The 16,041-nt window shown below is 44.1% G+C and overlaps 1 protein-coding gene across 2 annotated transcripts in view; it reads left to right on the top strand.

The window, feature by feature from the left end:
* Window positions 1–16,041, top strand: part of LOC115525729 (caspase-12-like) — a 20,890-nt gene extending 4,849 nt beyond the window's left edge. For both annotated transcript variants that reach the window (XM_030333066.2, XM_030333065.2), the window contains exons 3-13: window positions 40–102; window positions 261–401; window positions 1,964–2,212; window positions 3,496–3,558; window positions 7,583–7,674; window positions 8,085–8,258; window positions 9,370–9,604; window positions 10,006–10,152; window positions 12,954–13,063; window positions 13,454–13,573; window positions 14,783–16,041. In XM_030333066.2, the coding sequence (XP_030188926.1) occupies window positions 40–102; window positions 261–401; window positions 1,964–2,212; window positions 3,496–3,558; window positions 7,583–7,674; window positions 8,085–8,258; window positions 9,370–9,604; window positions 10,006–10,152; window positions 12,954–13,063; window positions 13,454–13,552 (1,373 nt within the window). In that variant the 3' untranslated portion in view covers window positions 13,553–13,573; window positions 14,783–16,041. The remainder of the gene's footprint in view (window positions 1–39; window positions 103–260; window positions 402–1,963; window positions 2,213–3,495; window positions 3,559–7,582; window positions 7,675–8,084; window positions 8,259–9,369; window positions 9,605–10,005; window positions 10,153–12,953; window positions 13,064–13,453; window positions 13,574–14,782) is intronic.

Below are 16,041 nucleotides of genomic sequence, written 5' to 3'. Positions count from 1 at the left end.
CTTAGGTCTGCTAACAAATCTTCTTTTCGATTATTTCAGAAATTCTTGATGAAATTGAGAATTATGACTCTGACAACAGCGGGTCATATTCCTCTTCGACAGGTAAGTGCCCTCAAATCTCATGCGACGACAAAAACCTCTAGCGGTGTCCTCAGGCCCTGCAGTAAAGAGCTAGGAAACCTGAGTTTTCAGTTACCATCTCTGCAAATAATCTACAGAGAAGAGCAAGGATATTTAACTTCTCATTCATTCTACTCCAGAATATGAAGATGAAAGTGAAGAAAGTGAAGAAAATGAAGAAAGTGAAGAAGAGGAAAATGCTGAGTCACCCCAGGAAATGGATCCCCCGACAGAAGACACCAAACCTGCTGGCTCATGTGAACCCTCAAACCTCACTGAGGGTAAGGCCCTACAGTACAGGGGAAAGACCACTGAGAGAGGTTCAGAAACTCTGGGTTATTTCTAACTTCCTCACTTTCCCCCCGGTCACAAGCAAGGTCAACACTTATATCCCTGCTCTCCATCTTCTCAGAATCTGGAAGTGAAGGTGAAGATCATGAACTGGGGGAGAAGTGGGGGTCGTAGGCATAGGTTCTCCTAGGAGAGGCAGCACCATGCACATGTGGTGACACTAGATGAGCTGAGGCAGACAGAGAGGCCCCTACTGGGCAACAGAAAGAGAGCTGGAATAAAACACAAGCCATCTCTGCACTGTGCCCATCACTGCCGCTGACTAACCACGTTCCCTGGTAGAATTATCTTAACTTTTCTGAGACTCATTTTTTTTTTTCTGAGTCTCACATTTTTAAAGGAGATTAATAACATCTATAAAGATGCATAAAACGTCAAAGAGAGATCAACTAACAACTGCACAAACAGAAGAAGGAAGTGGGTAAGAAAGACACGTTAAAAAAAGCACAACAGGACCTGTCACACATACCGTGTGATCACTGAAGAAACTGATGACTTACTGAACCACATTCGAGAATCGTAGTGTCTAGAAAGGAGTGATAGTGCTGTTGTGTTTTGATTAGCATGTTTTCAGAAGTTCTGGACAAGCTTACAAAGGCATAAACATTTTGCCATCTTTATTCACTGTCTTATCTATTCATATATCCGTATGTATATATGCATGTATTAGCTGAAAACCTATATATGCTGTTCTAATCACTGTGTTTATAGCAGGAAGCGAGATAAATAAAGATCCTGCTTTTATGGAGTTTACAGTGCAGTGAAGGTATTTATATAGTAAGAATGACCAAAATACAAGCATAATTCGAGGAACGGACAAGAGAAAAGAGGCGAGGCATGTGGGCCAGGATGAAGAGCTATGAGAACTCATCTGACGTGATATTCGGGACAATGTGACCAGTTGGGACGGGATGTGCCATACTCTGAGGCCAAGGCTTTGCAGGGAAGGAGGAAACAATCCCAAGAGCTCTCAGTCAGAAATGGTCTTGCCGTGTCCCAAGATCAATCTGATGGGAAAGTAGGAGATTAGGAGGGACGTGGTAGAAGGAGCTGTTATGGCCTCAGCTTGGAGCTACCATACTATTTAGAGCCTTTTAGAAAGTGGGAAAGTATCGGGATTGTATTTGCAATAGAAAGGCCCTTAGAAGTTTTTAGGTGGAGGAGTGATAAACCAGCATAGCATCAAAAAGGTCAAATGTGTTCAAATGTTTCAGTTAAGAGATCATAGCTTTTGGCTGGTGTTGCCATAGTAGGGAAGTTGTCACATGGTCAAATCTGGAGCACCTTTGGACAGAGAGTTGACAAAAAGATAGACAGAAATAAAAATAATAAACTCTATGTTGATCTACCAAATCAGATTTCTAGGAATGAGCTCCAGGAGCTCTGCTTAACAAGCTCGCAGATACTTTTGCATTTTTAAATTTGAGACCCATGGGCCTAGAATCAGACATCCAAAGTCCTTTCCATACTTAAAATCTTATTGTTCTCACAGACAAGAAATCACCCCAAGATCTGGTCAATGACAAAAAGGGGATTGCCCATGGCATGCTTGGTACCTTTTTTGCGGACTTGAAGGAAAAGAAGGTGTTAAAAGAACGAGAGATACAAACACTAGGGGAAACAGTGAATGTCATTGTGGATAAGACTGAAGGCCTGGTTGGTGATCTCACTGAGAAAACTCAAATGGTGGGCAAAATGCTAAAGAACCATTTCTTCAGTACCAAGAGCGAGGCGACTATAAGTGAGTATCTGAAGTCAAAGGACAGGTAACTCATTGGTATCTGCTCTCCTTATGCGGTCTCTGTGTTCTTATTTCTATTTGCAAGTGGAGAATCAACTATCCACATGTCTAGTCCCCTCTCCGCCTATCGTACTTAAGACTGTAAAATGTCCCGGTCTGCCCCAGACCCTCTGCCAGCATCTGCAATCACTTTATACTGCTGCACCTTTTCTTTTCTCTTCAGCATCTGTCATCTTCAATCATTCCATAACCTCTCTCAGTCACTGTGCCGTGTCTCCCCCGCTAACACATAAACTCCATGAGGCATAGATCTGTGTCGGCTTCGTCCACAAGGTAGCCCGAGCTCCTGGAAACGAGCCCTGACACATAATAGGTGCTGAGTTAACATCTGTTCAATGCGTAAATGGTGCTCGGGCTCTAGGAAATTCTGGGACAGCCTTTAGCCGGTCTGTGGGACACTGGCCATACGCTGTGGACTCGAGACCTACTCCCAGATGTGAAATGTTCCATAGAAACAAAAAATCCACCATCGTCTGCTCATGTGTGGCTTAGCCCATGGAATAAATCTCTGAGCACCTAGATCTGTCCTTGTTAAAGGAGTACAGAGGGAACGTAAGGGCCCGTGGCGCATCAATATGTCTTTGAAGCGTGGGAGGCACACTTTTCCTATGAAGGGTCAAGCGTCACCATTTTAAGCATTTACGACCAAACGTTCTCTGTCACAGTAACTCCAATCTGATGCTGTGGCATAAAATTAGCAACAGACAATAAGTACAAAGTGAGTGTGAGTGTGTTCCAATAAAGCTTTATTGGCCAACACTGGTGTGGATGGAGTTTGGCCTGCAGGCCAGTTTGCTGTCCCTCTCTACAGTATAATATACACATGAGGATATTCTCAAAGCCTGCAACATCCTTCTGGGATTATTCTGTCGTTACTCAAAGACTAACTTTACAGAGATGTGCACTTTCCTTCCTCAGAACGAAAAATGCTACTGCAGAAAACTGTGATTAAAGAATCTGATTATTCCTGAAATCACATGAGCAGGAGCATAATGAGCCCTTCGTTGTTTCACGGAACCTCTGCCTCCTCCTTCACTTGGCATAAAGTCACAGGCCTTAAGAAGCAAAGCTGGAGCGTAGAAAACGAGCCAAATTCCCATGCTTCATAGGGAAGGCGCACGCTGAACAGAGTCATTTACTTGTGATCGCGAGGGAAAGAGTTTCAAGTATGGAGGTTCTAGAAACTTAGGTCTGCTAACAAATCTTCTTTTCGATTATTTCAGAAATTCTTGATGAAAATGAGAAGGATGAATCTGGCAAAATCAAGTCATTTTCCTCCTCAACAGGTAAGTGCCTTCAAATCTCACACCACAATGAAAACCTTCAGACCTCTAGAGGCGTCCACAGGCCCTGCAGTAAAGAGCTAGGAAACCTGAATTTTCAGTTACCATCTCTGCAAATAATCTACAGAGAAGAGCATTGATATTTAACTTCTTCTTCATTCCACTTTGGAATCTGAAGTAAATGTGAACAAAGTGAAGAAAAAGAAAAATGCTGTCAGCCTTTGAGAGCCATTGGCTCTCCCTATAGTGGAAGCCACCAAACCAAATGGCTCTTGGAAACCCTCAAAGCTCAATCAGGATAAGGCCCTACATTACAGAGGCCCTATGTCACAGGGGAAAGACCACTGAGATCGGTTCCGAAACTCTGGGTTATTTATTTATTTAAAAAAATTTTTTTAATGTTCATTTATTTTTGAGAGAGACAGAGAATCAGAGCACAAGCAGGGAAAGGGGAGAGAGAGAGGGAGGCACAGAATCGGAAGCAGGCTCCAGGTTCTGAGCTGTCAGCACAGAACCCAACGCAGGGCTCAAACCCACAAACTGCAAGATCATGACCTGGGCCGAAGTTGGACGCTCAACCAACTGAGCTACCCAGGTGCCCCAGAAACTCTGGGTTATTTCTGACTTCCTCACAACCCCCAGGTCACAAGCAAGGTCAACACTTACATCCCTGCTCTCCACTTCTGAGAATCTGGAAGTGAAAGTGAAGATCATGAATTGGGGGAGAAGGCTGGGGGTCGTAGGCATGGGTTCTCCTAGGACAGGCAGCGTCATGGACACGTGGTGACACTAGATGAGCTGAGGCAGACAGAGAAGTCCCTACTGAGCAACAGAAAGAGAGCTGGAATAAAACACAAGCCATCTCTGCACTGAGCCCATCATTGCCCCTGACTAACCACATTCCCCGGTGGATTACCTCAACTTTTCTAAGACTCCTATTTTTAAATGAGATTGATTAATAACATCTATAAAGATAAATAAAACATCAAAGAGAGATCAACTAACAACTGCAAATAGAACAAGGATGTGGTTAAGAAAAACACGCTAAGGGGCCCCTGGGTGGCTCAGTCGGTTAAGTGTCCTACTTTGGCTCAGGTCATGATCTCACAGTTTGTGGGTTTGAGCCCCACATGGGGCTCTGTGCTGATGGCTCAGAGCCTGGAGCGTGCTTCGGATTCTGTGTCTTCCTGTCTCTCTGCCTCTTCCCCATTTGCTCTCTCTCTCTCTCTCTCAAAAATAAATAAAATGTAAAAAAAAATAAAATAAAAAAGGGAAAAGAAACACGTTAAGAAAAGCACAACAAGACTGGTCACATATACCGTGTGATCACTAAAGAAACTGATGACTTACTGAACCACATTCGAGAATTGTAGCGTCTAGAAAGGAGTGATAGCACTGTTGTGTTTTGATTAGCATGTTTTCAGAAGTTCTGGACAAGCTTACAAAGGCATAAACATTTTGCCATCTTTATTCACTGTCTTATCTATTCATATATCCGTATGTATATATGCATATATTAGCTGAAAACCTATATATGCTGTTCTAATCACTGTGTTTATAGCAGGAAGCGAGATAAATAAAGATCCTGCTTTTGTGGAGTTTACAGTGCAGCGAAGGTATTTATATAGTAAGAATGACCAAAATACAAGCGTAATTCGGGGGATGGAGAAGAGAAAGAGGCGAGGCATGTGGGCCAGGATGAAGAGCTATGAGAACTCATCTGACGTGATATTCGGGACAATGTGACCAGTTGGGATGGGATGTGTCATACTCTGAGGCCAAGGCCTTGCAGGGAAGGAGGAAACAATCCCAAGAGCTCTCAGTCAGAAATGGTCTTGCCGTGTCCCAAGATCAATCTGATGGGAAAGTAGGAGATTAGGAGGGATGTAGTAGAAGGAGCTGTTACGGCCTCAGCTTGGAGCTACCATACTATTTAGAGCCTTTTAGAAAGTGGGAAAGTATCGGGATTGTATTTGCAATAGAAAGGCCCTTAGAAGTTTTTAGGTGGAGGAGTGATAAACCAGCATAGCATCAGAAAGGTCAAATGTGTTCAAATGTTTCAGTTAAGAGATCATAGCTTTCGGCTGGTGTCATGGTAGGGAAGATCTCAGGTAGTCAAATCTGGAGCTCTCTGGGATGGAGAGTCAACAAAAACTATCCTGGACTGGCTGTGGGCTAAATAAGGAAGAGGAGGAACCAAGGATGATTCTGCGTTTTGGGTAGGCAACTAGGTGAAGGGTGTGAGGAACTGAGATAGCAAAAAACTTGTAGTAGAGAGAAATCTGAGGAAAAACCTATTTGTAGGAGTGGGCGAATATCAGGAGTCCTTCTCTCTACACATTTACTTTGTTGCCTGGATCGCATCCAAGGGTACATGTTGAATACGCAGGTAGATTCAGCCGCGTTGTTCACAGGGGGACCAGCACGGGAGTAAATCTCAGGATTCAGCAGCATGTAGACAGTATTTAGGATGACGTGTCTGGAAGAGGCCACCTGGGGAGAGATGCTGACAGAACATCTTAGAGGGTTCAATGTCGAAAGACCCAACTCTGGGAGGCGTGGAGGAAGCGCAAGGCTGGCGCAGGGCATCCTGCTTGAGAGAGGACGGGTACCGCACGCAGAGCCTCTGAAGCCTGGGGAACCCTGCTCAAGGAGGAAGGTGTGCTCGACCACGTTTGAATGCTCAAGAAGCAACAGATGGCCAGTGGCGACCTCAACCTCAAGCATTTAAGTGTTGAAAATGACAGTCAGTGTCTACCGCGTGAAGAAAAGAGAATGAGAGATGAAAATAGTGAAAAGAGATGCCGCCTTTAACGAATTGTACTGAGAAGCAGAGCGGGGAAACACAATAGCTGGATGGGACACCAAGTGCAGGGGCAGAGTGCGTAACAGATAAAGGGATATCAAGGCATGTGATACGCCAGCAGGGAGAGCACAGCAGGGGCAAGAAGGGGTACAGATGATGCAGAAGACGGGGACGAGGAATCCCCCGAGTACAGCTCTCGCAGGTGAGAGGAAATCGAGCGGGAACGTAAGTACAGTCTCTACCCTCAGCCAGGAGGAAGAATGTGCCGTCCTTCGTCACAGGAGGGGAAGGACAGAAGGTGGGCAGACGTGCGGGAAAACGAACAGACCTGTTGGTTCGGAAGATGAAATTGTTCTTACCCAGCAATACTGGAAGGACCGGAAGGCTTGTTTCCCTACGGGAAAACTACAACAAGAAAAGGGAAAGATGCCTGGTAGCTATTTTCAAGTATTGGAAGGTAACTACTCCTTAATAAGTGGTTGTAGGCTCTTCATCTGTGCCAGATAATCATTCTAGGCATAGGAAATACAGAGATTAAACACATCTTCCCTGTCCTAACGAAGCCTACCATACAGCAAGCACAATTAAGAGCTATTATTATCATAGTTTTTAGGGGCACATTTACATAAAGTGATCGAAACACGAGGAGAGAAGCCGTAGAAGTATTAGTGAGCTTTCATGGGAAAAGGAAGGAGACATTGGTCTTGATGGTTCCAATGCAGGAACTATATACACCAGTGCTTTGAAAGCTCACACTCCAGGATCCTCAGAATTGGTCAAAATGCTTTAGAATTCTGCAGGGTCTCTGTTAGTGGAGACACTGCACTGGTGGTAATGTGCACAGTAGGGATATTTTAGTGGAGTTAAATAACTGAATAATCACTTGACCAGGCCACATGAACATTAGGCTTCCTTCCAAATCTTAGGTACTGTGTCTGTGTGAGACTAACGCACGGGGATTGAAAGGTTACTCAGTGCCATGACCACTGACAGAAACAAAAGTTGTCCGTGGGGTCAGTAAGAAGCAGAAAGAAAGATGGTAGTATGAAGATTTCTCTTTTTGTCATTTGTAATACAAAATGATTTTTTTGTTGTTGTTTTATTTAGCCTTTTGAAGGGATGGCGGTGAGCATTTCCTAAGAATGAGAGCCCGGTGAAAAGATCCTCATGACTGCCAGACAGTGGGTGCTACTCCTTAATGAGTAATTTTTTCTCTTGTAGTTTTTCAGGTACCCCAGGCTTCCCAAATCAATGTGCTGAAGCTTTGTCCTTGTATCCATTTTAAGGAACCAAAGACAATAATAGCACATGAGGTAATATACTTTGGAATAGGGGCACACAAGGTTGTCCACTCGAACAACATGGAACTCACTGGAAATTTCAGTTCTTGCTACAGATGCCTTAGGATCAGCCCCAAAGGCACAGGATGCTATTCAATCATGTTATCTAATTAAGGGGCCCTTACATCAGATTTCCTGTCTGTTTCATCCCGTCCTCAAACATACTTTAAACTCCTCGCCACCAGTGAACCGAAGCAAGGTTTCCGGAGCGTGTACTCAGAACTACTACACGTTTTTAGTCTGGTGCCTTGTTCATGAATCCCTAGTTCCATCCCCAAGTCCTCCAGCCATCCAATCTCTAATTGTAAGGGCCTATTTTGCATAGGATTTGGAGGCAAAAGTGGGAGGCTGGGTGCAACTCACTCTGTGTCGGTTAACTGCAGATCTATCCAGTGATGGAGAAGAAGAGCCGAATGCGCCTGGCTCTCATCATTTGCAATAGAACATTCGATTATCTTTCTGAGCGAGAAGGCTGTGAAAAGGACATTTCGGGGATGCGAGATCTGCTGGAGAACCTTGGATATTCAGTGGTTATAAAGGAAAATCTCACCGCTCAGGTAATGGCCCCAGAGAGTGGGATGAGTTGGGATGAGTGTCCCTCCTTTCATCTCCTTCCTGGACTTCTTCCTTGGCGGCTGTCAGAACGGAGCGCACGTTACAGAAACTGCATTTCTCTAGAATAGGCATCCTGCACCCCAGCCTCTCCCAACGTACACTCTGAAGGCCAAGACCTAGATGGCAGTAGTTCACTAAACAGGCTGGCTCTTGCTAATGCTCTCAGTTTGGGAGACACCCATCACTTGATAGTCTATGTGAGACACCACTCTGAGGCCTTTATAATTTCAGTATCGTGTGTCTGAATGTGAAGCCAAGTAGGCGGTTAAAAAACAAAACAAAACAAGTTTTGCACACATACATACACAGAAGAAGTTGTGATTCTGGCTTCGTCCAAAAAAATACCACGGGAGGCTTTAGACAAACCATTTTAAATTTTTTTTTTTTTCAACGTTTATTTATTTTTGGGACAGAGAGAGGCAGAGCATGAACGGGGGAGGGGCAGAGAGAGAGGGAGACACAGAATCGGAAACAGGCTCCAGGCTCCGAGCCATCAGCCCAGAGCCTGACGCGGGGCTCGAACTCACGGACCGCGAGATCGTGACCTGGCTGAAGTCGGACGCCTAACCGACTGCGCCACCCAGGCGCCCCTCATTTTAAACCTAGCAAGGAATCTGTTCACGTCTCTACGCCAGTGGAAACAGTCCCTCTGTCTCTGTCTCTGTCTCACTCTTTGTTTAATGAAAACTCAGGGCAACTGCAGCCTGTAACACGGTTGTGAAAAGCAAAGCCTTTGGCAGGAGACCCGTCACCTCACGTGTCCCTCCCTGTACTCCACCTCCTAGCGTCTCCCTCAGTCTAAGGATCTACTGAACACCACCGGGCTACACGCTGTATGAAAAAACCCTGCTTTTCCATTCTATACATCCAGCTTTCTGGCTGTATGTCAGAACGTAATTTCTCGTACAATTCCACTCTGTCCAAATCGTCTGATCAGTCCATTTCTGCTGTCTCTCTCTCCCTCTTGCGTGTGTGCGTGTAAAGTCCATGTACTGTGTGAGCACAGAGTAGACACAGACAGCTCCCAGGTGGTAAGTCTGGAAACTCTTTCAGGAAATGAAGGTCGAGCTGAAGCACTTTGCCACCCGCCCAGAGCACCGCTTCTCAGACAGCACGTTCCTCGTGTTCATGTCACACGGCATCCTGGACGGGATCTGTGGGACAAAGCACAGGGAGGAAGAGCCAGATGTCCTTCACGACGACACCATCTTCCAGATTTTCAACAATCGCAACTGCAAGAACCTAAAAGACAAACCGAAGGTCATCATCATGCAGGCCTGCCGAGGCAGTGAGTTGGAGCTGGGGGACGCAGGGGGTGGCCGTCCGCTTTTTTCTGTGATTAGCCTGGTGTCCAGCCTTTGCCTTCCCAGGGCTGAGGGAGAGAAACCACACTGTAGAACGGCACTTGGGCCTGCTCCAGAAAGATACGAAGCCTGTATCGTCGTTGAACAAGTGTTAAGTGCGCTAGAATAACAGCACGTGTCCCGATCATCTGGGACTAGGTTCCACTAAACTTAAGTGGCCTCTGTGTAGTTCCCAGTCAGTGAGGCAATTTTCCTATCAGGAAGATACTGGCATTTTTAATAAATTCCAGATGGAAATGTATTGACGTAAAGGTACAAGGGTTAAGAGACATTTTGTGTGTCTGTGTCTGTAACATCTTTTGTAAGACAAGCGTGTCTCTCCCAGAAGGCAACGGGGCCGTCTGGGTGACAGATGTGGGAGAAGCCTGTGCATGGCCGGAAAACCAGCCCTTAGCACCCTACATCTTCAGTGATGCCGTACAAAAGACCCATGTGGAGAAGGACTTCATCGCTTTCAAATCTTCGACTCCACGTAAGTGACTTCAGAGAGAAGCTTCTCGATCTCCTGTTGGTTTCCAGATCACAGGCCTGGCTGTGATCCTATGTGATTGCTGATTGAAAAACATCTCTTCCTTCATGATAGATTTTAGGCAGAGAATAGATTTAAAATACGGAGGTTTTTATAACTAGAAAGCTAGAAGTCTTCATTTTGGAGGAAACATTCAAAATAAACCAGAGTTTTATGAGGATCCAGTGTTACAATAGTCTAACTATAAATCAGAGTTGTTTTTGTTTGTTCAGACAGCAAAGGCACATGATTTGGCCCACCTCATCACCTGCTAGCAATTAAACAGGTAATCAGTAAAACTGTAGTACTTTCTTCACACATTCCAGAGCCTCTTACATTATTATTTGACTCTAATCTAAAAAAAATTAGTTAATATTCAAATGCCTGACTTGAGCGTCACGCAGCCAAGACCGAAAATCCTCCTTTGGCAGCAAAGACAAAGTAGGAGATAGAAACACAAGCTATACCGAGCTGATCGTGGTCAAACCTGCAGAAAATCTATTTAACAGTCACCCACGACATTGGGGTGATTTAGGGAACCAGGGCAATTTCAAGAATCTTGTTTACGAAGCCACAGTTGTAAGTCCTCTACTGCAGTGATTACAAACTGCGATGTGCACAGACATCCCTTTGGAACGATATTACAGGCACGGTTCTGATTCAGTGGGTCTGGGGGGGGTGGCGAGATGGTGCCTTTCAAAACACCCTGCGGTGAGGCTACTGCTGTCCGCCCATGGCCACACATGAGCAGCAAGGGACTGGAGGACCCTCTGAGTGTTGTCTGACAGGAAAAGGCTATGCAGGGAACACCCACTCCGTACCTGGAACAGTCATACTTCTCTTTGTTTTACATACTGGAGTTTAAATAAAACTTTATTTGAAAGAAGAGCTCTGTACTTTTAGCAATTAAAGGAAGTTAAGAAGGCATATATGGGCTGGTATGTATCTAAGAGACTCTTTAACTTACTTAAGGAAATGAAGTCTAACATGTAAAGTCCTTGCACTCATTTTTGCACACGTAACGACCCGCTAAGGTGGAGTGAGCACAGGGTGTAGGATCCACCAGTGAAGCAGATGTGCTTACCGAACCTCATGGAGCATATGGTCGGAGCAGAGAGACAGAGGTTAACTCAGGGGAAAATATACACCCACGTCTCACAAGTAGATACTGTCTCTTGACCGTGCTAATTGCTTTGAGGAAAAACGTGTTGAAAGATGAAGGAGTTAACTATGTCAAGGGTAAGCGAGGAACATTCCAGACAGAAAAAGCACAGAGGACCTGGGAAAGAAAGGAGCCTGGAAAACCGGGCCAGTATATCTGGAGCACAGAGCTGGGGCTCAGTGCTGAGAGGGAGGTTGGAGAGGTCAGGAGGGGTCATGTGATTTGGGGCCTCATAGGTTCGGGAAGGATTTGATCTTTTCTGTTTACATACTTTATTACTAATATTACTTTATACTAATAGTAATAGGAAGTTTTGGTGAAACTTAAGCAATGAAATGGTAAGATTATCATTTTTATATAACTACTCCGGGGATTCTGTGGGGAATGGATTACAGTATAGCAGGAAATACAGGAGGCGGGTTAAAACGCTACTGCAGGGTTACTGGCCACAGCTGGTAACGGCAGTCTCGGGAAGACACAGCTGTTGAATCCAGAAGGAATTAGTGTATAAAATGTCCAGGACCCAGTGTTGGGAGGATGTGGCAGGTGAGTAAGAAGGGATGACACAGAGGACTCAAGGGATGGTCATGGTGCGTTCATTAAACCGGGAATCCTGCCAGAAAGTGTGAGATGCCTTTGGCATATTTCCAGATGAAACAGAGAGAGTTACAAAGCTGTGTACCTCAGAAAAGAGAATGGCACCAGGATTCGGGAGGTGGTGGCTGAGAATTATATCTCATGGTCTAAAAATGGATGAAATTATACAGGAGCAGAGAACAGATGGAGACGAGATCCCAAAGCTGAGGCTTGTGGATGGTAGAGGTCAAGCTGGGAGGCAGAGTATTTGCAAGTTGGGCTCAGGAAGTTTCCTATCAGGGCATAAGAAAGAAAAGTAAGGGTATGTATGTGTGGTCAGTGTGACCAAGAAAGCCTCCACTGGACTTATGGCCAGTTTCTGATTTGAATGAGAGAGATCAGGTGAAACCCAGCGAGTGACCATGAGATTGAATGACGTGGAGGCCATGAATGGCCTTGGGGAAAGTGACTTGGTAAAGTCAGGGTGGTGGGGGGAGACAGCAGACGGGTGAGCGGGCTAGGGCTCGGAGGATGTGAAGACGGTGGGGAGAGACAAACCTGAGGAATGCAACCATTAAAAGGAGGAAGGAACAGGAAGGTAGCTGCAGATAAAGTGACCATCAGACTATTAGCTTTTTGACTATGGGAGAGATTTGATCACATTGCAGTGGTCACGAAAAGTGGTAGCTCGAGAGATGTTCACAATAAAAACGAGCAAAATATTCCAGGAGAAAACAGAACAGACGAAGAGGAGGTCCAGAATGGCACGACAGGAATTAGTTTCTTTTCCACTACTTGCAGTCCGAGGCAGGTAACTTTGGCTCTAAGAGCGTGAACAGGGTTGATGACTGAGAGTCCACGACGGTTTTCTCTGGGCCTCCTGGGGACACTGGAGGTCCCAGCTTTGCCTTTCTCTCTCCTCCAAAGCACTAAAATCAAACTATGCCCAAAAGCTCTGACTCTAAGAGTCTCCCACACACAACACAAAGGCCACATCTCCCAGTATTTTAATACCTTTTATTTGCAGATAACGTTTCCTGGAGACTGAACACAGATGGCTCTGTCTTCATTTCCCATCTTATCCGCTACTTCAAAATGTATTCTTGTTGTCATCATTTGGAGGAGATTTTCCGAAAGGTACAGGTCTTCTGTTTTTTTCAATGTCATCACTGTGCAACCATTCTCAATTTTTTTTGGTGGGTGGGTGGGTGGGGAATCCTGAAAGCTCTTAGGCCATCTTGGCATTCCTTCCTGTACTCCACGTTTGTTTAAAGAGGAGGTTTTGGGGAAATACTGCACGGAACCAGTGTGAGTTTCTCTGATTCTGATGGCCTTGTTTATTCAGAAAATGCTTGAGGATACTCTATCATGCATAGATGTACTATAGCCAAGGAAAAGCTAAACGTTTCTTCTGTGTATACCCCTCTGGCCACAGCCTTAAAACATACCACAAATTCTGTGACTCCTGAGAGAGAAGTCCAGATTTCCCTTTTAGGAAGTATCTAAAGATTTTCTTTCCTGCCTTAGGTTCAATATTCATTTGAGACTCCGAATATAATTACCCAGATGCCCACGATTGAGAGACTCTCCATGACACGATATTTCTACCTCTTCCCTGGGAATTAAAACTCATACACAGCATCTCAGGTAAATGCTCCCAAGAAGTGGACTTGGGAGCTCCCTGCTCAGAGCCTGTGTGTCAAATACAGACAGAATGGAGGACAGTGACAGGGTGTAGCTGCCTAGTACTGTCCTGTCCCCATGTTCTTTTTTTTTTTTTCAACATAATTCTTAATTTTTTTTTAATTTACATCCAAATTAGTTAGCATATAGTGCAACCATGATTTCAGGAGTAGATTCCTTAATGCCCCCTTACCCATTTAGCCCATCCCCCCTCCCACAACCCCTCCGGTAACCCTCTGTTTGTTCATCATATTTAAGAGTCTCTTACGCTTTGTCCCCCTCCCTGTTTTTATATTATTTTTGCTTCCTTTCCCTTCTGTTCATCTGTTTTGTCTCTTAAAGTCCTCATATGAGTGAAGTCATATGATATTTGTCTTTCTCGGACTGACCAATGTCACTTAGCATAATACCCTCCAGTTCCATCCCATGTAGTTGCAAATGGCAAGAATTCATGCTTTTTGATTGCCGAGTAATACTTCATTGTATACATATACACCACATCTTCTTTATCCATTCATCCACCGATGGACATCTGGGCTCTTTCCATACTTTGGCTATCGTCGACAGTGCTACTATAAACATGGGGGTGCACGTGTCCCTTCGAAACAGCACACCTGTATCCCTTGGATAAATGCCTAGTAGCGCAATTGCTGGGTCATAGGGTAGTTCTATTTTTAATTTTTTGAGGAACCTCCATACTGTTTTCCAGAGTGGCTGCACCAGCTTGCATTCCCATCGTCCCCATGTTCTTAATGACCCTTGGGAAAACCCTGGTTTCATACGAAATTATAAGAAATTATAAGTCTAATGTTTCCCTCCAGTCTTAATGTCTCTTAAGGACCTACCTACTGAGTGGAAGATATTTAGTTCCGAAGCTTGCACAAAAAAACTGGATGTTCATATACAGCTGGCGTGAGGCGTCCTCCCAGGGAAGTCAGTTTGGCTGAGTTTCATTCCTCCTGTGTTTGTGATGAGGACTGCCTGTACCACAGTGTCAGTTGGAGGCTGCTGGGTGTGCACCGAGGCAATGAGACCCTAGTGCGGACCTCCCCCTCTGGGGGTGACAGCCCATAGCCCTTTTGTGAAGGCACAACTCATGGTAGGCATGAGTTCTGTTTATGCCTTACCTCCTATAACCCCTTTCCTTATGTTTCCTTCTCTCTACTTTTCCAGGGAAACTGGGCCATTATGTACTCGACGAACCTACTACTTTAAAAGGGCAATGTCTGCTCGTGAATATTTTTATACGAAACTTCCCAAATGCCCACCTTCAACCAAGGCCAAGTGAAAATCAATGTCATATTGTTGCTGAGTTAGTACTTACTACATTTTTAAAAAATTTTGTTTGTTTTCTCAAGTTATTGTAAGGGTAAAACATTTTCGTTGCAAAACAAAGTTTAAGTATAGAAAAACATTTAAAAATATTTAATGAATAAGTGATTACATTAATAGGTGTCCTGGTATTAGGCAAAGATCATATTCTCGGGATAAACTCTTCTCTGTTATAAAGGATCATTCACGTACTCTCCACTTGGAAGACTATTACTAACATTTGACTTGGGACATTTACATTATAGACTGAATTCTCATTTATTTTGACTCATTTCTAACTTGGCCATAGGATATTTTGGTAATATTTTTTAATGAACTACAAGTAGTATTTTTTTTTTGATTCCTAGAATGTGAAAAATCTTTGTCCCTGAGTTCACTTATGAGTTCTTCTAAAAACATATACAAAGGCCAGTGTGAATTTATTTCTTAATAGTATGTTTTTATTATCAAAATGTTGATTTTTTTAAAAAAAGTACCCATACATATCTGCATCTGTATACTCATTAACTTTCAAACTATAGATGAAAGCCAATGTGTATAATCACTAAAAAAAAATAACAAAAACAAAAAAACAAAAAAAACTTTATTTTGTTTGAATCTTGAGAACATGGAGATTATGTAAAAATATCCCTTTAGAACTGAAAGTGACAAAGAGGGAAGTGAAAATCAAGTTCCATGAAATGATTTATGTTCTCTCTCTTCCATCCTGTGGTCTTACTTCCTCTCTCTCTACATACACAAACTCACAGATGAATTTAGAAAGCTAACTGTGTAAGATACTCTATGACCTGCACTTGTGTTGATTCAAAATTAACATCTAGGATTAAAGGGAGATGTGAAGCATCAGTAATATACATAGCCTAAGCTTAAGAGGGTGGGGGAAGGCGATCAAGGGCTGACTGGGGGCTGGGTAGTCTCCTTCCTGTCCCTTTTCACTCAGCCCCTTATATTCTGAAGGTCACATCTCCAGCTGTTGGAGCTACAGCTCTTAAAGTCAACAAAAGTGCAGCCTAGTCAGCAAGAAAGAGGAAGAACCAGCAGACACAGGCCCCCTCCCTTTCAGGAAGTCTTCTCTTCCTATAAACCAAGAACCACCACTG

The sequence above is a fragment of the Lynx canadensis genome, chromosome D1, assembly GCF_007474595.2.
Source record: "Lynx canadensis isolate LIC74 chromosome D1, mLynCan4.pri.v2, whole genome shotgun sequence".
Lineage (NCBI taxonomy): Eukaryota > Metazoa > Chordata > Mammalia > Carnivora > Felidae > Lynx > Lynx canadensis.
The sequence above is the reverse complement of the archived record's forward strand: the minus strand, read 5'-3'. Positions and strand labels throughout refer to the sequence as shown.